General features: G+C 42.2%; 1 protein-coding gene across 3 annotated transcripts in view; it reads right to left on the bottom strand.

The window, feature by feature from the left end:
* DHRS12 (dehydrogenase/reductase 12) overlaps nucleotides 1–14,035 on the bottom strand; it is a 29,252-nt gene extending 15,217 nt beyond the window's left edge. The window contains exons 1-5 of one of the 3 annotated variants that reach the window (XM_059838974.1): nucleotides 13,845–14,035; nucleotides 13,090–13,223; nucleotides 10,465–10,547; nucleotides 3,939–4,031; nucleotides 3,059–3,140 (exon numbers count right to left, since the gene is read on the bottom strand). In XM_059838974.1, coding sequence (XP_059694957.1) covers nucleotides 3,059–3,140; nucleotides 3,939–4,031; nucleotides 10,465–10,547; nucleotides 13,090–13,223; nucleotides 13,845–13,900 — 448 coding nt within the window. In that variant the 5' untranslated portion in view covers nucleotides 13,901–14,035. Of the gene's footprint in view, nucleotides 1–3,058; nucleotides 3,155–3,938; nucleotides 4,032–10,464; nucleotides 10,548–13,089; nucleotides 13,224–13,844 lie in introns of all 3 variants that reach the window. The other 2 variants (XM_059838976.1, XM_059838975.1) reach the window with 2 other exon arrangements.
* Between the last annotated feature and the right edge of the window lie 9,917 nt (nucleotides 14,036–23,952).

Below are 23,952 nucleotides of genomic sequence, written 5' to 3'. Positions count from 1 at the left end.
TCCCACAGAACCACAACTAGCCACACAGCATTTGTGCCTCAGACTCACTGTAAGGGTACCAGAGACACACAGCACAGATGCAGCTGCCACCACCTGCTCAAAGCCCTTCACAGTTTGAACTTGAATATTAAACAAACCATACAAAGCCATAACTATCAACCTGCATTTTACATTTTCATGAACTTCATCCACCTGCATATTCTGACAGCACCAGGGAAGACTCTTGCACCTTTTCTTTCAGCTGCCATCCTCAATGAGCCAGTCAGCTGTGTTTTACATTAAGGGAATTTTACTTTCTATTCTAACCACTGCTATTTTTGTACATATTCATACAAGAGGACTAATGCAGTCATTTTTGTCCAATGTAGTCCAAGAAAAGATCAGGATATCAAGTATGTTTCACAAGTCAGATCATCAATTAAAACTGAACACTGACATCCATTATGCTCAAAAATGGACCAACAGATCAGTCAAGAGGAAAACATTCCTATACTAGATTTAAAAGTTCCACAGCATTTCAGACACTTAAATGAGCAATTTTACAGCTTATAGAAATGTTAATCAGGTATCAGATACAGAATTCAAAAACTGTGACGTGTGTATTTAAAGCATGTTATATTTCAGTCTTGCATTTTTAGATAGTTACAACCTACACACTCCTTTACTAGACCAGAGATACAAGGTAGGGGGAAAAAAAAGTGAAAGAAACATGCAAGGAAAACCCTACATGTAAAGGTCTGCAAAAGATATTGATATTATTCTTTCTCGTTAGTCAAGTGAGGGACAACTGCACATTTTCCTAACATGGGCCTTGAGCCCATGTCACCCTTCAGGCTTTAGCATTACTGGGGCAGAGAGGGGAATTTAGTTTGCTCTTTCAGACCACATTCGAATTTACAGCCAACCTATATACCAGCCATATCTAATTGAGCCAGGTTTTTCTCTGGGAACCTATAATCACACATAGTTACTGAAAAAAATTAACTTCTCCCAAGAAAAACACACCCGAAGGCACCTTGTACTTAGAGAAGTAACAGAGCATCTACTCTGTGGTCTTTCTCCGCACAGTTTTCTCCTACTATGGCTCCAGATGTTATGATTTATTACCCCATCCTCATGACTTTGAAGAAAAAAACTGTAGTTTGTAGCCTTGGTCCTTCATGTGTGTCTGGCCTGCAAGCACAGGAGCTTCCTGTTGCCCTGCCAGCTTCTTCCTGCTCAACTAAGTCCCACTCTGTTCTAAAAGATTCAAAATTTATTCCTTATTTTTGTCTAGAGAAACACAGTCTAAGCAAACAACCCAGTCCTTGTCTAAACTGAAGAAGCTGGACAACAGAGAATGATTTACCTCCTTAAACTTCTTATACAATCATGCAGCAAGTGATACACGAATGAGTAACAGATCTCTAACATCCACAAAAGATAATACAGGCATTTTCCTAGTTTGCTGCAACTATAATTCAGCTTCCTCTGTACAGCTGTATTCCACTAGTAAGGCTGATTTACAGCTGGAAAAGCAGAATTTGCTGCTTCTACTTGTGTGATAAAATATAATTCAAGTGATGCACTAGTACAGTTCCTCAGCACTTAATATCCTCAATGTCTGAAACTAAAGTAAAACATGCTTTTGTATTCAGACTGTTGTGTTTGTTTCACTCTGCTTCTCTACTGGAGAACTGTACCTTTGCACATCGCTGCGTTTTCATCTGAAAGACCACAAGAGGATAAAAACTAATTTAAGGTGAATAATCCCTCAGGATAGAAGTTCTGGTACTTATGCAGCCAAGGGAAATTTGATGGCAATATAAAACTCTTTTTGAATTTTTTGACCATAAGAAACAGAAGAATGTTAGCAGAAGAATAATCTGAACCAAATGAATCTCTGCCTTTATACTTGATTTAATTGTCAGCTTAATGTATTCAGACTTGCAGAAAAAAAGGAGCTGTATGCACAATAACAGTGAAGCACAAGACATTTATACTAAAATGTTAGTTTTCAAACATAAATAGGATTTAAGGAAGCAATACAGGGAAAAGGTTAAAAATAAAAACCAATAATGGTTTCTAGGTTATACTAGTTCGACAAATGCCTTATCTTTATAGACTAGGTTTTCCCCATCCTCATTCCAGATAATGATGAACAGGAGGAAAACACAGAAACAAAGCACCACAGTTGTTCTTTAATGTGCCACTTTGAATATATTAAAGACAGTCTCTTGAGAAATCCATCTACCCTGCACGGAGGCAGAGGGAGAAGAGTGTCAGGACTGTCGGGTAGATGCAAGCACAATGTGTGTCTTTGCAAGAGGCGCAGCTTTCAGCCTTACAGATATCAGCAGTGTCAGACAGCTCTTCTCTCTGCTAGATGGCTGTTTGCTCACCTCTTTTCCACCACTTCTGTGGGCAAACCTTCCACCTGGCTCGCCATTTTCCCTGCTCTTCCACATCTCCACTTTCCCTCTTGACTTGCTTCCCATCCTTTGTCCCTCTTACACCACTGCCACACAGTTCATACACAAAGCCCCTTTCACGTGGAGCACCCAAGACTTGCCCATTACTGCTCAATCCCTTAACTAGAGATTGCACCTGCTTGAGAGCATCCAGGGCACCGCATACAGCACAGGCTTCCTGCACAGCACCTCTGTCACACACAACAGGGCTGTGCAAGCCCACTCAAACATTTGAATGTCTCTTTCAACATATAAATGTGCTCCAAGCTCCATGCAAACCCCAGAAACACAATTATTACAAAGAGCATCATTAGCAGCAATGCTCAGAACGAAGTTCCCTAGCAAATTTCAGAATCAACCTGATATTTTTCACTTCTGCTATGATAAATAAAGATACTGATATCAGAACAACTGAAAAATGGAGAAATTAAAAAATGACACTCCAAACCAGCTGTAGTATTTCTTCTTTTCCTTCCTGGCTCCATCCCTGGCATAGCAATGCTATGATCCCTCTTCAAGCAGGAATACATACCTCACAAACCCAGCTATAAAAACACACTTCCGTAAGCAAAATAAGTATGTCCCAGAAGAAAACCTTCAACACTCACCCAAAGTGTTTGTTGCAAAGTTTTTTTCAAGTTCATCTTCAGTTAACTCTCTGTTATTCACCATACATCCCGCATTGTTGATCTGCAAAACAACTCCTTTAAACAAAAACAATCAACACAAATATCTACAAGGAAATCCATACATATGAGAAGTCCACGTTAATTTGCTGGCACTACAAAACAAAGCTACACACTGTAGCTTTTATTTGTTCAATAAAACATGATTGCAAGCTGTGTGCAGCTAGCACAGTCTCTGACACATTTGTTTCCCTGCCTTACCTTCCAGAAGGAGCTCAGACTTTTCTTTCCCACCTCAAAAAAAGATCTGCCCCTATACACCTCCCTGCATGTTCACTGGCACTCCTCAAAAGTTATTTCCTCTTTTTTATCAGATGTTCCTCATCTAGTAAGCACCAAAGGAGTAGCTCCAGGTGCCTCAGATGTGGTACAGCCCCGAGCAAATTTTCACTGCTAAATAAAGGGGGAACTGCACTGAGCTCTTTGCCAACCATGATGATTAACTGTTTAGTCTCTCCCTTGTTCTGTTTTCATCTTTGGAGTTTTTGCAAAAGTTTAATCTTTCAGAAGGTCTAGCTTTAAAAGGGACAATGTTATTAGCAATGAAAGTCAAAGAGAAAATACATGGTGTCTCCAAAGATGCAGCCATAAAATTACTGCTTTTCTCTTTTTCTGTAGTCCATCTGTGTTAACTGAGAAGGGACAAGAGCAAGCAAACCATGGAGATTCCTGAAAAAAGCATTTAAAAAAAATTAAGGAGAGAATTGTGGGCCAAACTGTCACCTCTACATGACCTCTCTGACAAATTCACAGGCTACACACTCCCAAGACAGACACACATGAATAAAGTACATGAACTTACCAACACATTTAATTTATGTTCATTTTGGAATTTTTCAGCAAATTTCCATATTTCCTTGGGATTAGATATATCCACAATATGCAAGAAGATGTTCTAAAGGAAAAGAAACTAAGTCACAATCAACAGGGAAAGTGAAGAGAGATCCTGTTTAGGCCTGCCTAGGTGAAAAGGTATTTAAGTAGTATGAAAAAAATAGTGCAGAAGTCCAGAAGCCAACTAATACAGGCTAACATGCACAACTGCAAAATTTAACTCTAGTCCTTAAAACATGTTTAGTCATTATTCAACTGCTTCTGATACACAGATTTTTAATGCCAAAGTTATTAAGAGAGATTCCTACTTAGATAAATATATGTGACAGTCAGGCATAACAGAGAACTAGAAAAATATTGCAAAGCATGCAAAATTTCAGTTTAAACAATTTAGCAGCTTTCTCTTTGGCTGAACTTTCCAAGGAAATGTTCAAGGTCACAGCATTAGAGAATAATCTAGGTTGGAAGAGACCTCTGGAGGCTGCTTGGCAAACATGGAGATTCACCAGTCTGTCTGAGCCCCCTGCTCTGAGCCTGCAGCATTTGATCACCCTCATGGTAAAAACATTTTTCCTACTGTCTACTCAGAATTTTGTCCCTGTTCCAATCTGTGTCAGCTGCCTCTTGTCTTCCCACTGAAGACCGCCAAGTGAAGCATGGTGGTGCCTTCCCTACACCCTCCCATCACATGGCTGTAGAACACAGCAAGACCCATCTGAGCCTTCCCAACACTGAGTAAAATCAGCCTTCTCAGAGTCACTTCATATATCACATGTCTCATCTCCTTAGTTACTCTCTGCTGGACTCACTCCAGGACATTGATGACTTCCTCATCCTGGGGAGGAAGCCAGGCACAGGACTCCTGCGATGGTTTCACAAAGGTTTAATCAAGAGGAAGAGCACTTCCCTCAGCCTGCTGGTTAGACTCTTGTTCACACAGCCTGGAGTATGGTTGGCCTCCCTTGCCCCAGGACACTGCTCACAGAGGGACAACTTGTCACTCCCAGGTCCCTTTCTGCCATCTTCTTTCCAGCCAGCTAGGCAAAGACTGCACTTCATTCTATCACCTGTGCTCTTAAAAAGATGTCATCAGGTTCTGCTCTCGTATTGATTCATGGGAGAGGCCACTAAAAACCATTGACAGATCAGCTCTGTATTGTTGATTGTTACTTTTGAAGCCACGTGATCCGGGCAGTTTCCCACCCACTTTTCATCCACCAGTTCAAACCACATTCCTCCAAACTGGATACAAGAATATCATGGCAAACCATGTAAAAAGCCTTGTCAAAGCTAAGGAGAGTACTGCTCCCCTCCTGCCCACAGGCAGAGTCATCTCACCAAAGGGATCAGGGAGAGAATCAGAAGGGTAACAGATAGAGAACTCGTGGGATGAGATAAAGACAGATTAATAGGGAAAGCAAAAAACCCCAAGCCTAGGAGCATACCATCCTGAGAACACCCAATCTTGTCTGATCTCAGAAACTAATCAGGGTTGGGCCTGGTTAGTAGTTGGATAGGAAACTGCCTGGGAATACCAGGCGCTTTAGACTTTTTACAAGGAATTAACTGACTGCCTCCCATGGGCAGGCAGGTGTTCAGCCATCTCCAGGAGAGCATGGCTCCATCACACATAACAGTTACTTGGGAAGCCACTACCCCAAATATCTCCCCATTCCTTTTTCCTTCCCCCAGCTTCATATACTGAGCATGATCTCATATGGTCTGAAATATCCCTTTGGTCAGTTAGTCAACCTGTCCTGGCTGTGTTTCCTCACAACCTCCTATGCAACCCAAACTTATTCTCCAATGTGGCAGTACAAAAAGTAGAAAAGGCCTTGGCTCTATGTAAGCCCTGTCCGGCAATTGCAAAAGCATCTCTGTATTATGAATCCTGTGTACATCACAAATCTTAAACATAGACCCATGCAAGCCACTGTGAAGAAAATTAACCCTACACCAGCGAAAACCAGTACAACAAGCAAGGGTATACATCCACTCCCGCACTCTAGTCATGCCAACTATTTCTGCCTAATCCCAGTGAGATCACAGCTTTGCAGTCATGCATGGATTCCTGTGTTTCCCATGCTATGTGTACTCATGAACAGGCATCTGAAATGGGCTCCCAGACACGCTACTTTCTCATGAAAACTGTGAGAGCTTCCTCTATTTTGCTGTCCCCTAGACACATACTCACTGCTTCTATGACTCTTCTACTCTTCTGGGTTTGGTCACTACAAACCAATGAAACCCCTTTAAAGCCTTCTCACCAAGCTTAGCAAACCTGTTGGCAAAGATACTCTTGCTCTAATACATCATTGCTCCTCAGCAAAGCTCATTTAACAGAGAAGGTTCAAGAGGCCATAAAGGCTAAGGCCAAAGTGACACCAGCTGAATACTCAGGTGTTGATCTGCAGGGCATATATGCTCCTACCCAAGCCCTTCCCTTTCACTGTGTGGATTTAGGAGACCACTGCTAGGGGTTCCATGCCCTTGACTCTCTAAACACTCTCAATGAACTCCAGGTTACCTTTCACAATGTCATGGGTGCCCATGTGGTTGGGCAACAAGAGGTACTAGGCCAAGGTCCAGACCAGCCTCAGCAGACTCTCTGCAATACGTGACATCTGAGTTCCCAGCAAGTGACAAACCTCTCAAGTCATCAAGCCAAGACTGCAGACGGGTGCCTCCATCCCCCACAGGAAGGAGCCTTCAGCCATCATCACCCACGACTTCCTCCCACTGTCAACAACTGTTCAGGATCATCTGTCTCCAACATCGCCCCTGACAGAGCTTGCTCTTCCTCATCTGTTACCATGGCACTATACCTATCCTATAAATGCACATCTGCAGGCAGAGAAGGAGCTGCCTTCTGTTGCCAGCATTCACAAGCTTCAATTCCTCCCCATCTTAGAAGTCTCTATCCACTACTTACTCAAATGCAGCTTCTAGCTGTCCCTCCTTCCCTGCAATGTGCTCTTCTACTCTGTAGAGACCCTGTCAATCTCCTGTTTCTATTCCCTATGGTTCTGCAGCCTGCTCATCTCCTGCTGTCACATCACCTGGCAGCTCAGCACCCTGAGGACGGCAGAATCCAAAAGATGAAGCCACCATCATGTGCTGCCCCAGGCTCAGGGAAAAGTCCCAGTCACTCCCTGCAATCCAACATCTGCCACATTATCCCTCTGGAGCTCTGTCTGGGCTAGTGTCCCAGGAGCCAGGCACAGTTGCTCCAGCCAGGATGGTAAAGCATGCTTTCAGGAGCATCAGTGCACCCACTCCAGCTGTCTCAGAGTGCTAGGTGCCTTCTGCATGCCCTTGCATGCTAACTGCTGCATTAACTGCTAAACCCTTGTCAGTCACTCCACGTCACAACACTCTTGCAAATGTTTTGCAATACTATGACCAGCAATGTGAATGCAATAGGAAAAAAAAAAAGGGTTGACATAAAGCAAAGTTATCATTTTCTAAACCACTAAAGCTAGAAATAATTCCTCCCTCCAAAACATCAAAAACCTTTTTGCCGTTTGCTACAGACAATTATTTTGCTTTTTGCAGATTTGTGTTCTACACAGTACAAGCACAGTGGCATTTACCAGCATACAAAGGCACATCAACTCCTACTTTTCTCCTAGACAGCACTTAGTCTCAAAGACACACCACAGATAGTCTTATGACGTATGCCAGGAAAAGGCAGTTTTAAAATAATTATGCAGAGGATGTGTTCTCTTGCAGAACAACAAATAATCATTAAAGGGCCTCCTCTCTTTCCAAGTTGTTTCTTTAAATACTCATTATACAAGCAAATGAGAAAAGTGAAGAAGCTGAAGAAATGATATGGCATTATTCCCTGCCTGCAATTCTGCTTCCTTGAAGATAAAAAGCACATGACTTTCTCCCTAGTCATTTGATTTCAGCTCCTTAGTTGGGTTTGAGTCAGAATTTTCTCATTGTAATAATGTGTTCTAGGATGACCCTGCTTGATCAAGGAGATTGGACCAGATGACCCACTGTGGTCCCTTCCAACCATATTCATTTTGTGAATCATTTCTGACCAAAAACTTGACACTGCTCTACTGGTTCAAGCTGGATACCTCTTTAAAACTTTCTACTTTTAAAACTAATACATTATCTACTGGTACAGAAGAGGTAAAGATTTTTGGGCAGATGTTCAGTATTGCAAGCGATTTCAGAGACTGAAAAAGATCCAAATCAATGCTTATCTGCTGAAGAGTGTCATATTGACTCAGGAAAGGGATATGCAGACCTGTTCCCTATAAAAGTCCTCAATGGTAGCAAAGCCATTTTCAAAGCAAACCTAATCTCTGTGACTTGATCTATTTTAACAAATTTGGAGAACTTTCCAGTTCCCAGATCTTGGGGCAGGTAACTGCCAAATAACTCCATTTCAGCACTGCACTCCAGCATGTACTGTGGAAGATGGAAAAAATCTTTGGTGTATACTATAACAATATCTCCATCCAAATTATCAGGAAGAGCAAGTTCAGCCTGGATACAGCCTGTCAAGTTGCAGATAAAGCATTTTATTATCTCTCTGTATTGCTTCTGAATGAGCACTTATAAAGAAGGATATTCTTGTGGACTCCTTATTAAAATGCTCTTCCCAGTGCAGTCACATGTCCCACAGGGCCTCTTGCACAGCTCATCTAACACTTCACTGAGAGCTGCTCTCTGCACAAGTGCCCTGTCTCCAGGGTCACAAACAAGTTCTGCAGTGCCCTCACACTCTCCCATGACGATGGAAATGACGGGTCCACAGCCTACCAAAAAGTGGGAATGCAGTAATTATGCTGCCTTTAGAGGGAGAATATTATTTGCCTCAAGTTTTTTTTCACCAGGTGACAGAAAACAGAACATGAAGGAACCTTCAGAGGTCAAACTCACCTCTCTTCCCAGGCAGCCTGACTGCACTTAGAGAAGGAGGTAACACAGATAATCACCAGCCTTACTATAGCTATGGGATTACACAGCTATAGACAGCTGGAAAGTGTTTATTTCTACATAAGAACTGATCTAATTCACCTCCATTAAAGAACTGAAGAGTAATGCTAGTTGTCACACTAGGGAGCTGAAATCAAAGAGCAGAAATTTAGTCAATATGACATCTCTAACGATAAAAAACTCTTCAGAATTTTTGATCCACATTAAAACCTATTACTGGAATCAAAATACAGCATACAAGAGCCAAGTCATTATTTAAAATTAAGACAGGTCTCTATCCGTGTGCTGTGGGTTTACCCTGGTAGGTAGTTCAGCCCCATATAACCCTATTTACTCACTCCATTCCCAGTGGAAATGGGGAGACAATCACAAGGACAAAACAGGCAAAACTTGTGGGCTGAGATAAAGACATTAGTAAGTGAAGCAGAACTGTGTGTGCAAACAAAATAAAACAAAGAATTAATTCACTATTTCTTATTGACAGGCAGGCATCTAGCAATCCCCAGGAAAGCAGGACTTCATCCCATGCAGCAGTGATTTGGAAAGCCAAATACTGTATCTGTGAATGCCCCCTTTTGCTCCTTCCTCCTCCCAGCTTTTACTGCTGAGCAAGATGTCATATAGTCTGAGGTGTCCCCTTGGTCAGCTGGTGTCAGCTGTCCCAGTGTGTCCCCTCCCATCTTGTTGTGCACCCCAGCCTGCTCACCTGGTGGGGCAGTGTGAGAATAAGAATAGGTTTTGAGGCTGTGTGAGCACCATTCAGCAGTAACTAAACCGTGGGTTGTCAACACTGGTTTGGTCACAAATCCAAAGCATAGCACCAGTGGAACTGCTAGAAAGGAAATTAACTCTATCCCAGCCAAAACCAGGGTACCAAGAAAGAAAGAAAGATAATGATTAGTGAACTTCTCCATAAGCACACCCTCCTGAACAATCAATGAAATCAACAGTGACAGATACAGGGGTGTACTGTAGAGTGATATACACAGAAACAAAAAGAATGTGTAACAGAGGGAAGGAGGGAGGGAAGAGGTATTGTAAGAAAAGGAAATGAAAAGGCATGTAGAACACAGAATTAGTACCACACACAGGACTTCACAGAGCAGCCAACCTTAGGAAATCAAGAGCATGTTATTCCAACACATAAAACCTTCAGCTCCAATGCTGTAGACTCATAAATGTTGTTGCAAGAGTGTTGCAATGCATTAACTTTTAAAAACCTGAGACACATAGTTAGGAATAGTAAATAGGACATCAAAAAGCAAATCAACAAACAAACATTAAATAAAACAGCATGCTGCTGATGATGTTACTAATCACAGAATACATCACCTAATGAAGTTAGGTGATTCAAATGGTTTGAAGTTAATCACCTCAAATCATCTGAATTATAAACTGCTAGATGTTTCCATGTCTGGATGAAAATACTATTAAAAACACAACAGCAAGATGTTGGAAGAGTATCTCATGGCCTCTGGGGTCTTTAATATTAACAACCTTTCTAAAAGTAAACAAAAGACTAAAAAACAACTCACCTGATTGCCCGTTTCTGTCACTATCTCCTCTTTGGCAACTTCAGCCCGTTCCTTATTTCGGCAAACCAGATGAACCGTGCCACCTGGTGGATTGCAACAAGAAAAGCATTTGATAATTAATTACTAACTGCATTTGGGGGAGACATCAGCATTTTAATTGGGTGAGATACTGGATATAAGAAAAAAGCTGCATTATTTCTGCTTGGCTTTGGTTCCTGTGAAGGCAGGCAGGGTCATCACACAAGGAAAAGGCCACTGCGCTCTAAGTACTGTGCTCAAACCATTTCTGTCAAGTCTGTACATCATGTTTAGTGGGTGAAATACCAGAGCTAAATGGGAAATTGGAGCTAAGGCACCTGTATTATAGATGGTTTTTTTAATATATGCCTTAGAAAGTTCAGTAAAGGGCTCGAACAACACAAGTGACTAGAATTGCTCTGCAGAAAGGAAATAAAAGTGCCAGGTATCGGAATTCTCAGCAGTGGGAGATAAGACAACGACTATGGCCTCAATTTGCAGCTCGGGAGGCTCAGGTCATCTGAATTATTTTTCATAAGAAAAATAATTTCCAGTAGGTTTCTTCTCAATAGACAGGCTTTCTCAAGAGGATGCATAATTTGCATTCTTGCGGGTCTCAAGCAGCGAGACACAGCAATGACTGGTTTGATCTACTGTTGCCAACAGTCCTGCTCCAAGTGAGACGCTGGACAAGGTGACCTCTAGCGGTCTCTTCCAACCAGTTTTTCCATGAAAGGAAGACACAAGGCAAGGCTCTTCTCAGAGACCTGAATACTTAACACAATCTCACCACTTAATCATATTAAAGAAAGCCTTCAAACACAAGACAAAAGTACAACTAGGCAACTTTTTTTTTTTTTGCATCATATTCTCTGATTGTTACAAGCGATGTGTTCAGTCCTAGGCATACCTATACTCTTTACTTTTGCCTGTTTTAAAAGGTGTTTTAGGGATTGCTAGCAGATCAACTCTATAAAGGTCAAGGAATTAATCCCTAACAGAAACATAGTTAATCCACAATAGAAACAACAACTGTGTTGGGTCACATTTTTCAGCGCCCAGAACCCCAATGCAGAACACCAAGTCTACCTTGGGATGATATAGTCACACACTCCACAGCGCAGCCTGGGGTCTGATAATGAAACCTTTTGTCCACAAGAGTGGTTTTTCCACTGAGCACCAAGAGAGGGGGGAAGTTTATGTGTGACCGACACATTAGGAAATTAATTTCAGTGTATTTTCTTTGGTAAAGATTTAAACTATTTGAACTTAACACATGGTCAGAGTAGTTGGGAGAAGACTATCAAGCTGGAAGTGCAGTTCACAAGACATGCAGAAAAGCCCAAATCCCAATACCCATAAGACACCAATTCAGAGAAAAGCTGAACTCAGACTACAGCAGTTGTCAGCAAGATCATCATTAGTTAGAAATATCCAAGTGCTTGAAGGTAAAGCCAACAGAGCCTGATTATTCCTCTGCTGAGTCGGAACTCCTTATTTGCTCCTCGTGGTGTACTTGAAGAGATTCAACTAGAAGCCTGAGCCCCAACAGCTGACACTGAGTTTCAAAGTGAGATGTTCAAGGATGGGACCAGGAAGTCATTTTTAACTTCATATGAACAGCAATGCCCATACAACATATCAGACATGCAGTCGGAGCCCAAGGTTGTTCTGCTAAACATGGTGACCAAATCCCAAACAGATCCAGCCAGCTTTCCAACTTGTCAAACCTGGTAGAGAAATCCATTTGTGAGCACAACAGTCACCTGACAAAGCAAAACTTAAAGTGATTATGTACAATAGCAGAGGTGGGAACCTGACATCAATCACATGCTGGCACTGATGTAGATCTTAAACCAAAGACTCTTTGATGCTAACAGTTTTGAATTAGTTTCATTTAAGTCAGTCGTCACTTTCCTTCATAAGATAACTCTGAAACCTAAGCACACAAAGAGAGCAAAGAGCCACAAGCTCCTCCCCTTCATTCTATGTGCCAAAACTCCTGTCACTCTTGCACAACAGGAATTACTTTGTCAACTCTGTAAGGGATTAGGTTTATCCTTCAGCAGCAGCTAGGCCCAGTTTACACCATGTCTGTCCTTGCCTACAGACAGCAAGGCAAAAACATAATTACATGTAATCAGCCAAAGGGCACAAACTCCAGGGTATTATCATTAAGATCACGAATAGCTACATTGGTTTTTTTATGCTCTCCCATCTCATTTTTGTAAAGACAATTGTTTTCTTTCATCGTAGGATACATTTGCAGATTCCTCAGTTCAAATTCAGCCAGGCTGCTACTTGTACCAAATTAACCTTAAACAGACACTGATCTGTCACCAACATCCTTAGATGCCACTGTAACACAGATAGTTTTGGTAAACATGCACTTGAAAAACAATTTGCAGCTCCTCTCTGCTAATTTGGTTTCCTTATCCCAGTTTTCACTGCACTGATTGTGCTTAAACCTCGAACCCACACTAAGACCCCTGTGAAATGATGCCACATCCCAGGGATTTGTGTTTGTGTGTAAGTGCTGGAAGCCAAACCTGCTGCCTTCCACCGGCTCTGTAAGCCTCCTGGGAGCTCCACAGCAGCCCTGCTCACCTCTCCTCGCTATCTCCTTGGCCGTGGCCTTGCCAATGCCACTGTTTGCACCAGTGACCAGGAAGGATCTTCCAGCCACATCCACCTCCACATCAGCCGGGTTGAAGCGCTTGGAAGCAGACTCATAACCACCTCTGAACAAATCAAGAGACGCCTGTGAGAAACCAGAAGCAAACCCTTCCAAAATAAACACATGTGTGGGTTGAAAAGCACTTTCCTCTCACAGCTCAGCGTCCAGTAATTGCCCTATTTACTCCCTGTATCCATGGGGCAGGCCATGAATACCAGTGACACTGCGAACAACAGTGTATCACAAAATCATTAAGGTTGGAAAAAAGTCCTTAAGATCATCAAGTCCAACCATCAACCCACGTTCACCCATGGCCTCAAGTGCCGTATCCAGACGTTTTTCCCAACACTTCCAGGAATGGTGTCTGCATCACTTCCCCGGGCAGCCTGTTACAGTGTTTTGCAAAGAAAGCGACAACTCATGGCGCCATTTGGCCGCCCCACGCCACCCAGCCCTGACCTCGACCCTCGGGGGGCGGCCGGAGCCTCAGGGCGGGCCGGGCGGCCCTCACCGAGAGGGGCTGGAATCCACCCGCCTTGGCGGGGGTGGGCAGCCGTCCATACAAACACCACATCATCACGGCCTCACCGCAAGTAAGCGCCTGCGGACAGAGAGGAACAGCCCCGTCCGGGCGCTGCGCCCGCCCCACGCCGCCTCCCGCGCCCCGGGCGGCCGCCGCCCGTACCTCGTGTACTCCCGCAGCCCCTTCACGAACCACACGGTGTTGCGGTACCAGGACATGGCGCTGCTGCCGCCGCCGCCCCCGCAGCCAGACCGCCCCGCCTCTGCCCTTACATAAAGCTCCCGGCCGCGTTAGGTAAGGGCTGAGGGGCGGCCCGGCCCGGCCGCGCTAAAGGGAGGGCGCGAAGCAGAGCAGCGCGTGTGGTAATAGGGGTAGTGCTGCCACCTTCATCCTTAGCAACAGTTTGTGGGCTGGTTCTTTGTATCCTTTCTGTTTTCTCCGCTGCTTCATTAGCCCTGAAGGACAGCTGTAGCCAGCCCCAGCCTCGCTGCAGGCGGCTGTGCCTGGCGAAGGTGGTGCGGATGAAGGATGGAGGATTTCCCCGGGCTCCAGCTTGGGGCAGATGCTGCTGCTGGCTAAGGCGGGACTGCAGACGGGCTGTTGTGTTTTGGGAATGGGGAGCGGTGCTACAGGCCTGCATCCTCTGCCCTGGAAAGCTGCCAAAGGGATGCTCCCAGGGAAATATAAAAAATTATGCTGTGCCACATGAAGTAGCATTTTACATTACAAATCCATTAAATACCTAGCTCCTACTGGTGAAGTGAAGTATTTCAGTACGGAAAGGTTACACGAGTGGCTGTTGCAGTAAGAGGAATGAAATTCAAGGTGTTTTCAGTTTATGTTCTTTGGCCCTATGAAGCCCAGGAGAAGCACTTGGAGTTGCACATCTGGATAGCCAACGTTAGCAATAAGGAAATTGTTATTATAGGTATAACTATACTTTTAATTATGCAAAAGGTCTATATGCCTAGAAAGTTTTGTGTGCAGGTTCTATAAATTCATGTATTTTATAAGGTATGCAGGGCCACATGCAGATAAGCTCCTTTGGGAAGCCTATCTAAGTTTTCAAGAGCTTAAGTTACCTGATTTCAATAACACAGATAGTAGAGAAATGGGAATTTTCTCTCTTTTTTGATGCTGTATTATAGCCTGATGCTTCTTTTTCTAAATCTCTAAATCTCTTTGCTCTAGCAAAGGCCTTGTACTGAAGTCTTCCACTTTCTCAGCATGATATGTGAGTATTAGGCTCATACAGAAGGCACTTTCTACCATGAAGTTACAACTTTTGAACTCACCTCTGTCTGCTTGTACTGTACATTTTATGTGAAGTAACAGTTTCTAGAGGGCAAAGAGACACATTTTCACGGTGATATTTTCTTCCATGCAGAGGCCATCCAGCTCAATGTTGTACCTTTTAATGAAATCTGAAAATGCTTGTTCTTAAAACAATTGAAATACTATTAAAAAATTTAAATGCAGTAAGACAGTATTCCCTTGTCATTTCTGTGTTTACCCTATTCATTTCTTAAGAACTGTGATTATGGCTTAGTACAAGCAAAATGGGATGTTGGCTCTGATGTGTTTTGTTTGTAGTTCCAACCTGTGCTCTCATAAATTGGGAGGTTCATCCATGCAGTCTGCCAACCTCTGAAAGTAAATGGGGTCCATGCAGATACACAGAATTCCTCACAGGCTGAACCATTTGGACTGTGATCAGCACGATGCTGGATGATGCAGCCCTGAGGTGCTAACCAATGTGAGTATGCCTGGCAGAAGCTGTCCATGAGTCAGACACAAAAAGAGATTATGGCAGGTGGAGAATGGGAGCAGCTCATAATATTTTGGGGGTTAAGCAGTAATGGGCAATTAGAGCATATTACTCATACTGAGATTACAGAAGATGTTTGAATGTAATGTTGGCTACCAGTGTCATCCTGGTACATACACAATTTTCTCAGAGAATATTATATAAATACTGCAACGCCCCTGCTGCAATGTTAGCTTTACCCTTCTAACAAATGGCATTTTAAGGACATTTTGTAAATACCCAGAAAGTATGCCCTTTCCAGAGTGCACCAGTCCCTGAGCACATTCAGCTGCGAGATTTCTGCTTAGAAACAATTGCTTTTTCTGTACTGCGCCCAGATGAACTGGGCTAGTATGAACTGTCATAGCACTCTGTCTGTCTGGGCAGCCTCACAGAATCAACCATTAAGGGTGGGAAAGACCTCCAAGATCATCAAGTCCAACCTTCACATCAAAAGCAAGCTGTTGCACACTGTCCTAACAGCACCTAGATATTTCTGTTGCCTCATTTCATCTCCTGAGGTGTTTTGTTCCTGTTCTGTTGTTCCAGAGGCAGGAGGCTGTAGAGATTGTGTAAGTGCTCTCTGCTAACCCAGCCATCACAGTGATGAAGGGTTGTACAGGAGAAAGGCAAGATGTAATTTTGCCAAGAGCTGGGTGCTGATAATGACGGGCCTGCATCTCAGTACTCTCGCAGGCAAAATTTCTGCCCACTTCCAAAGTTTAGACCACATATCTTGCCTTCTGTACTGAATTCTAGGTTGATACATCTTGTTAGCTGAATTAGAACCTATTCTGTAGCTTTGCAAGTTCAAAAAGGTACAGCTTCTGGTTTCATTCTTGACTGCTGGTAGCTTAGCAATTAACTCCAACAGGATGCTGCTCTGAACATGAGGGACTTTTTTAGACAAAGAATTTTTCTCTTGGATTGGCATCCTACATCTCAGACCCCTATCAGAGCCAGCAACAGGTATATTTGTGTCATATAGAGATAAAAGTGGGAGAGCCAGTCTCTTGAGCTCCTAATATTTCCCTCATTTGAGGACAGAATAAAATGGCTTCACCCAGGCTAATAAACACAACTCAGTGTTTATCCCTGATAAAACATATCCAAGATAATTCTTTCCCCTATATCTATGCTATCAAATGCTCCATTGCATATTCTCAGGCCTTGATCCTCTTATTGCCCACAGGCAAAAGATTGTTGATGCCCACATCACAGTAAATATTAAGCAATACTTCTGTCCAAAACAAGCATCAATGTCATCGTGAATAGTTTGCTCAAAGAGTAGTTTTTTCCCAAACACTACAGATGAGGGTGCACCAGGGTTAACACTGCACAGCTTGGCTTGGCTCTGGTGGTCCTGTGTTCTGGTGCATGCATTTACCAGTGCACAAATAGCCCCCGAGCCTGTTATGCAAGCCCTCCATGACTGCAGGTAATCCTCCAAGCACAGAAATTCTGGAGTGTTGTGGCTTTGAGCCTCCAGACATTAGGATTTTTCATGGAGTAATGAGTTGAGAATCTCAATTTCCTTAAAACACAAGAGGTGGTGAAAAATACCCCTCTGACACTCAGCTGGGCTAACGTTAAAAACATAGCTTAGACTTGATTTGTCTTTGTACCTGTCAAGTTGCAAGAAGTTTTAAGCAAAGTTTTAATTACTTCTAGCACAAAGGAAAGTTGAAAATGCTGATTGCTGTTAAGGGCTGTGCATTTCAGCGTGTTTCATATTTTCTTCCCAGGGGAAAGATCTAAAAGCAGAGTACTCAAGAGCTGAAAAGCAATTATATATTATACAAGATGTTTAAAACAGCTTCAAGACCATTTTGCCAATCTCTTTTATTATCCTTTTTCTCTCTCTCTCTTTTTTTTTTTTCTTTTTTTTTTTTTTTTTTTTTTTTTTTTTTTTTTTGGTGAGAGGTTAAAAACTTAGTCTTAAGGACAACTGGCTCCTTTGCTTGCTTCCTTCCAGGGATCTGGCAGGCTGTTGGGCATTCCTTCCTTTCCTTGCAGTTACTAATTTTCTAATTAAGTCTCTGTGCCTGCCCCTATTGAATCAATCAGAACTGATTCAGTTGCCACTGATTGCAGTGGGAACAGGCACAGGCTTTAAGGGCCAGGTTTGCAGGAAAGCTCTGCATCTCTAACTGGGGCCAGGTTTCCAAAGGAAGTGGCAATTGTGTGCAAGCCACTGCAGTGGGAGCTGCTCCCAGCCCTGTTTTTACTGTACTGGTCTCAGCTGTGGATGTAGAACACTTGAAGACTCTGCTTTAGAAACTTGGCACAGCCCCCGTCAGTGTAATAGCAATCAAGAGCTGTCAGCAGCCTGGGGAGAGGCAGTTGACACTTGTCCTGTTGTCTGGATGAAGCAGTGGGTTTGGTGAGTGCCTGAGGAACATGAAGTCCCTGAGGTCTCAGGGACGTGTCTGAAGTGCTTGTGGTAGTAGCAGGGTGAGAGAAGCAAAAGCTGCTCGTCCTGAGTGCAGGGAAGGGTTGAAGTTCTGGCCTGTGTTGTGTTTTTGTGAACAGTAGGGTGTTTTCTTTGTTGTGTATCCAAGTCATCACCAAGTTTGCCAGCTGCTGTCATCAGCAGTGTTGTTTCCAGTGAAGAGTCAGGCTTTCCCCAGAGCAAACAGTCTTTTATTACTGAGGAACAAGTGTGGCAGTATGACATCATATCTCTCACTCATTGCTCAGGGACCAGTAAAAGGAATCTCATGCTGTGCCTTATCAGAAGTACCAGTTTGCTTTATTAACTGCTGAGGGCCCTGGTATCTGGGAGCCTGCAGGGCTTCCCAGGGTTAGGCATGTCCTGGTGAAGAGAGGGGCTGCTTATTGTCCTCCCAAAGTGGAAAGAATTGGCTGGGAGAAGCAGCTAAACCTGCTGCTAGCCTAGTTAATCTCCTATATATCAATATATAATTTATATTTGCTATATTTATATTGTAATTTATATTTCCTATGTAATTTATGCAAGGTGAAGTGTATATAATTCTTTTTAAAACAATAGGAATGCTTAGGATATTTTCAAAGTAATAAAACTGAAACGTTATAGTTGATATGCATCCTAAAGAATAATTCTTTTAGTCAGTAAAGGATAATTTTGTGATTTCCATGACTGAAAAATTCCTTATGTTCCTACTGTAAACAATATACTTGAATGCATACATGTTTCTTGCTAGGTTGTGGCAGTAATGCAGTTATCTAAACTAACATTTTCTTTGGCTACCTGTTTTTCTTCTTACTGCTCTTCTTCTGGATCTTACTGTTCTTATTACCAGCTGTTGGACAGGAATGCTTACAGACTTATTGACTCAGGTGAGTCCTGCTACACTTTTTTTTATTCTTCTGCAAATCTTACTGCTTATTAGCATTTTATTCCAGCCCAGTTGTTACCAAATTGCAGATGTTATCTAGTAGACTATCTTCCAAGAGGTATCTACAAGTAGAGGAATACACACACCTGCTTACATGGTTGCTGTTTTGTTCAAATTCCAAAGGAATACTCTGAAGTTTTGTGTCTTCAGGCAGTCCCTGTGCTGTAACAAAACTTGCAGAGATATGTGAAATTTATCTTGCAAGGCTGTGGAGCCAAATCTTCCCATGCAAATAAGCACCAGACCTGTTTGCTTAAAGTCTTATTTCACCTGGACTAGTTGGACAAGTTGTTAAAAACAAACAGGTCCACAAAAAATACTGAAGCAACTCATTGTTCCTGATACATTTTGAAAATAAATAGTGTTTGTTATAGACTACTGTTGTGAAATCCAGAAGCAGAAGTAGAATAGCAATACAAAAGTAAACAGTGATAATAAAAAGGTGTTGTCTATAGCTGCTTGTGAATAAGAGTGAATAGTGGACTTTTTTTCTCCACTGCATCCTGTGTACTCATTTCATATTACACTGAAAGACTAATTTTTTTTTTTCAAAAGGACTGGCAGTTAAATCCATAAGATACCGTTGAAAGGGACATTAAAGATTATGTAGTTCAAAGCCCCCTGGTGTGGGCAGGGACACACTTCACTAGACCAGGTTGTTCAGTACTCTCTGAAACTTGTCTTTAAACACTTCCAGGGATGGGACACCCATAATTTCTCTGGGCAACATGTTCCAGTGCCTCACTACTCTTAGAGTGAGGATTTTTTCCCTATTATCTAATCTAAACCTACTATCTTTCAGCTTGAAGCCATTTCTCATTATCCTGTCACTACATGCTCTTGTAAGAAGTCCCTCCCCAGCTTTTTTGTAGGCTCCCTTCCACATGCAGATACCTAACTCATCTGGGCATCAAGAGGACCTTGTAAAAAGAAAGCTTTCTTGTATGGTGATTTGCAGGCCCACAGTTTTTATCTCTCACATTTGAGCTGCTGTACTGCAGCATGGGGAAAGGAATCATGCATTCTTCCTTTGCTGGGGTATTACTAATCATACAGAAGAGTCAGTATGGCTGAGATTCAAATCTGTGGGCGAAATCAGTCTCTGATACAACTATTCATCTCAGTGAAATTGCAGCAGGCTTGATTAAAATTATCATGACTGGTAAATGTAAAGTACCTTAATTTTTACACTGGAGTCACATAGGCTTATGCACTTACACTCATTTTTATTCAAATGAGACATTTGGTAGAAATTCAGTGTTACAAACACATATACATGATTTCTCAGAATTTCATACAATTTGGTCGGAAATCTTTCAATATTACATTGTTCTTTTCAGCAGTTTCCTTGTACTGTGCAATATCAGATGGCACTTGCCAGCCTTTTTTATTTTCCCTAAAGTACTATACTTTCTAAAAACATTTCCTGTTTCTTCCTATGGCTGATACCTGAGGCATCTACTCCAGCAGTGAACAGGGACCTGAAGAAAGGTATGCCACCAAACAACAGTTTCAAACTGCAGTCCTGATGTAACAATCATTTCTGTATTACATATAGAACATACAAGGGTTCTCCTTGTGACGCAAAGTCCCTATCAAATAGAATTTGGAGAATATTAATTATCTGAGAAAAGATTCAAGATAACTTACAGAAACTTGTCTAGTTTAAAATGTTGTACAATATATATGAGTTATCATCAGTTTAATCTTTGTAGCCCTTTGCCTGTAAAGTCAAAGCATTTTGACCTTTTATACCAACTGTTCCTATTTCACGATCTGGGACATTTGAAACAGCTCTTGGCACAAAGGAGAAGAAGCTATTCTAGGTTATTTTTTTTTCTGCACAGTTACCTTGTAGTTTTAAAGACTTATGTCTTGGGACCTCAGAAAGGTCAGAGCAAGTGCTCTGTGAGAGAGATCATCTTCTCTGACAGTACAGCGTTCTGGTTTCCAGTGCTGAGAAGATGAGGTCTGTGGTATGTCTGATGTTCTTCTTTTCTCTCTTCTTTGGGCCAGCAGGTAGGAGCTGTCTGTGTTCAACATTTGGAGTGAAGGATTGCTTGGTTGCCTGCTGCTTTGAAATAGCTGTGGAAAGCTACTCTCTAGAGCTTTGGAATCTTACGCCTATTGCTAAAGAAGGTGGAGTAGTGGGAGGACAAGTATACTGTGGGCAATAAACAGTAATAAGTGTAACTTATTTCATGGCTCCTGACAGTGCACTTGTATGTATGTGTATAGAGTCAGTGAGTGCAGACAGAATTGTCTTTGGGTCTTCGTATTATTAGATTTCTCTAGTACTCACAACTAGTAGTGAGCTGGCTATCCTATCCATTGAAGTAATGTATATTTTTTCCTTTAAATACTGGAAATAGACCTTTCCTTCTCAAGAAGGGGACCTGAAATAACTGAAACAGAGCTGGTTTCCTACATTGTAGTCAACATTGAGTGCATAATAATTAGCTTAAGGGTGTATTTTGTTCAGTTTTTTAGTAGATATTTATATGACTGTGGGAAGAAAATTAACATTTTCAATTTATAATTTTAGTCTAGTTGCAAAATTAAATTTAAACATTTTAAGGTGTAGACTGTATTTTCAGTTGCTTGACCTTTGGGCTGTAATGACTTAATGCCTCCACATCTGTTTGCTAAGGAGCCACGCCTACTTCTGTAGGGACTGAGCATTTGTCTGGAATACCATCATTTTATGGCAGTTTAAAATGCCGCTGCTTGCAAGTTCAGGTGCTGTGGCCCATGCACATGTTCATAGCTTGACCCTAAGTGAGATAAAGTGTCTTCAATTAAACTGTTTTCATTTAGATTTGAGTGCTACTGGGACAACTTGAGAGAAACTATGCAGCTGCTGGTGGGTCAGAAGAGTCACTGTGACTCAGGTGTATCTAATCACATGCCCAAACCAGGTATCCCTGCTCCAGTCCTGCAAGATTCCGTTCTGCTGAAAGTGCAGAAGGCAGGCTTAGATCCCTTTGGGCACAGAATTGATGGCTCCAACTGTTTTGGAGGTGTTGATGTTCTCACTTGTGTGTGCCATAGCGTATTGATGTACACAAGGTAAAGGTAAATATTATCGGTGCATAATTTTTCTCTCTTGGTTGTAGCAAAGTGTTTTGGTTTTGTTTACTTTTTATAACTTCAAAATATTTCACAAATGTCTTTTGCCTCATTAATACAACCTCTATAAGTTTGTGTTTGTACCAACCAGGTGTTGAACACTAGCACAGTGACTTAGCAGCAGTTTCCCGAGATGTCAGTGGATGCCTTGGGTTCTCATGTCTGAAGAATTAATCCTCCATGTCAGACTGTAGAGAATCAGTCTTAGCCTCCATGAATGGGTCATAGGCTTCAGGTTTACTGTTGTGTGGCTGAAGTTTGGCAAATTATTGCACATCTGCTGTGCTGCTTTAACCATGCTCGTGAAAGCACACAGCAAACACAAGGCAATGTCACCTTACATCTCTTCTCCTCTGGGCTGAACTAAAATCTCCTCTTATTTGCTCCAATAGGAGAACATCATCACTTGATGTGAGGTCACTAGAATCAATTCAGACTTAGGTCAGGAGTATTAGCCCTTAATTCCTGGTGATTAAGAGTGATTCTAGAAGTGTTTTCCAACAGGGAGGTTTGTACTGGAGCCCTGTGGGTGGAGCTACTTTCTTGTTAAATTTCTTTTGCATTATCAACTGAGTATAATTTTCTGGTTTTATGCCTGTTCCAGGCTTCTGTGTAATGATAAACAGCTGCTTTGTTGCATTTGAGTGATGGATGGAGTTATGCCTTCTGATAGGCAATTTTTTAAACATTTTGAGTTCTCGACAAAGGAAAGATTCTCTCCACTGAAGGTAAAATCCCATAGATCAGTTCAGAACTGAACCCTGAAATCCTGAAGCCCAAGTGGTGAGCCATTGTAGCATGTGTGGTGGGAAAGAGGAATTCTAGCATTTCACCACTGGCAGCAGTTATGTTTCAGAAAAGTGAGGGGCAGTAGAGAGTGTGTGGTGGAGCACCTCTTTGGGAAACAGAGCCAGTGATTTTTCCCGAATCCAATCTGAGGCCCACAAATAAAAGGAAAGATTTATTTCCATTGGTCCCATTTCCCTGCATAAAACTGTGCATGGCCTAAGCCAGCATATTAGCAATAGCTATTCCATGAATTTCCGAATAGGGCAGCCTGGCTGTGACCTGTCCTGAATGGATGCTGCAGAGCAGGGGAATGCTACACTGATGCTGCCCTCATGTCAGATTATTTCATCTTTATCCTACCTTCTTTCTAAGATTAGTTTTCTGCAAATAAACACTTCTTAAATCTGGGGCCTGAATTAAAATCCTTGTAAACCAAATGCAGGCTTACTTATCTATACAGTAGCTGGTGAGATAAATGTTCTTGTTTGAAGACAGGTGGTTCCCACAGATGTTACACTGCTTTCAGGCTCAGTCCCAGGAAGAATGGTTGAGCAGACCCTGTTCAGCTGTGGCATATTGTTGAGCTTTTTTGCATATCTCACCCTTTCACAGGCATTTTATAACCCATTTGGGTTTCTCTAAAACACAGGTTGCAGCTGTGTGGGTTTTAACAGACAAATTACACAAAACACACATCTTTTCCTGTGCCTTGGGCCACAAGCTCATCTAGAGGGGACCCCCTCCATTCTGACCACATTAACATAAGTGCGTAACAGCAAAAGCAGAAAGAGCACTTTTACACTGCATTCATCAACACATGAAAAAACAATCTGCCAGGACCAGTTTTAGGGTTCTTCCATTACATATCACAAAAAAAAAAAAAAAAAAATTGTCTCTCTGCATGCTGGTGCTTTTAAAGCTGCTGCTGCTGACTGAAAAGCTGTTTGCATTGCATCTGTCCATTAAGTACAGATTTCAGTATGTACGGCACCAAGGTGAACAAATCAAATGTACATTCACACCACAACCAGAGAACTGCTGTAGAGAACACATCTGCCTGAAATTCTCACATCCCCACCCATGTCTTACTGTAGTGGTCTACATTCAAAATACCAAGGTAACACCATTTTTTCTATGAACTTGGTCACAATGGTTTGACAGTAAT

The sequence above is a fragment of the Haemorhous mexicanus genome, chromosome 2, assembly GCF_027477595.1.
Source record: "Haemorhous mexicanus isolate bHaeMex1 chromosome 2, bHaeMex1.pri, whole genome shotgun sequence".
NCBI lineage: Eukaryota > Metazoa > Chordata > Aves > Passeriformes > Fringillidae > Haemorhous > Haemorhous mexicanus.
The sequence above is the reverse complement of the archived record's forward strand: the minus strand, read 5'-3'. Positions and strand labels throughout refer to the sequence as shown.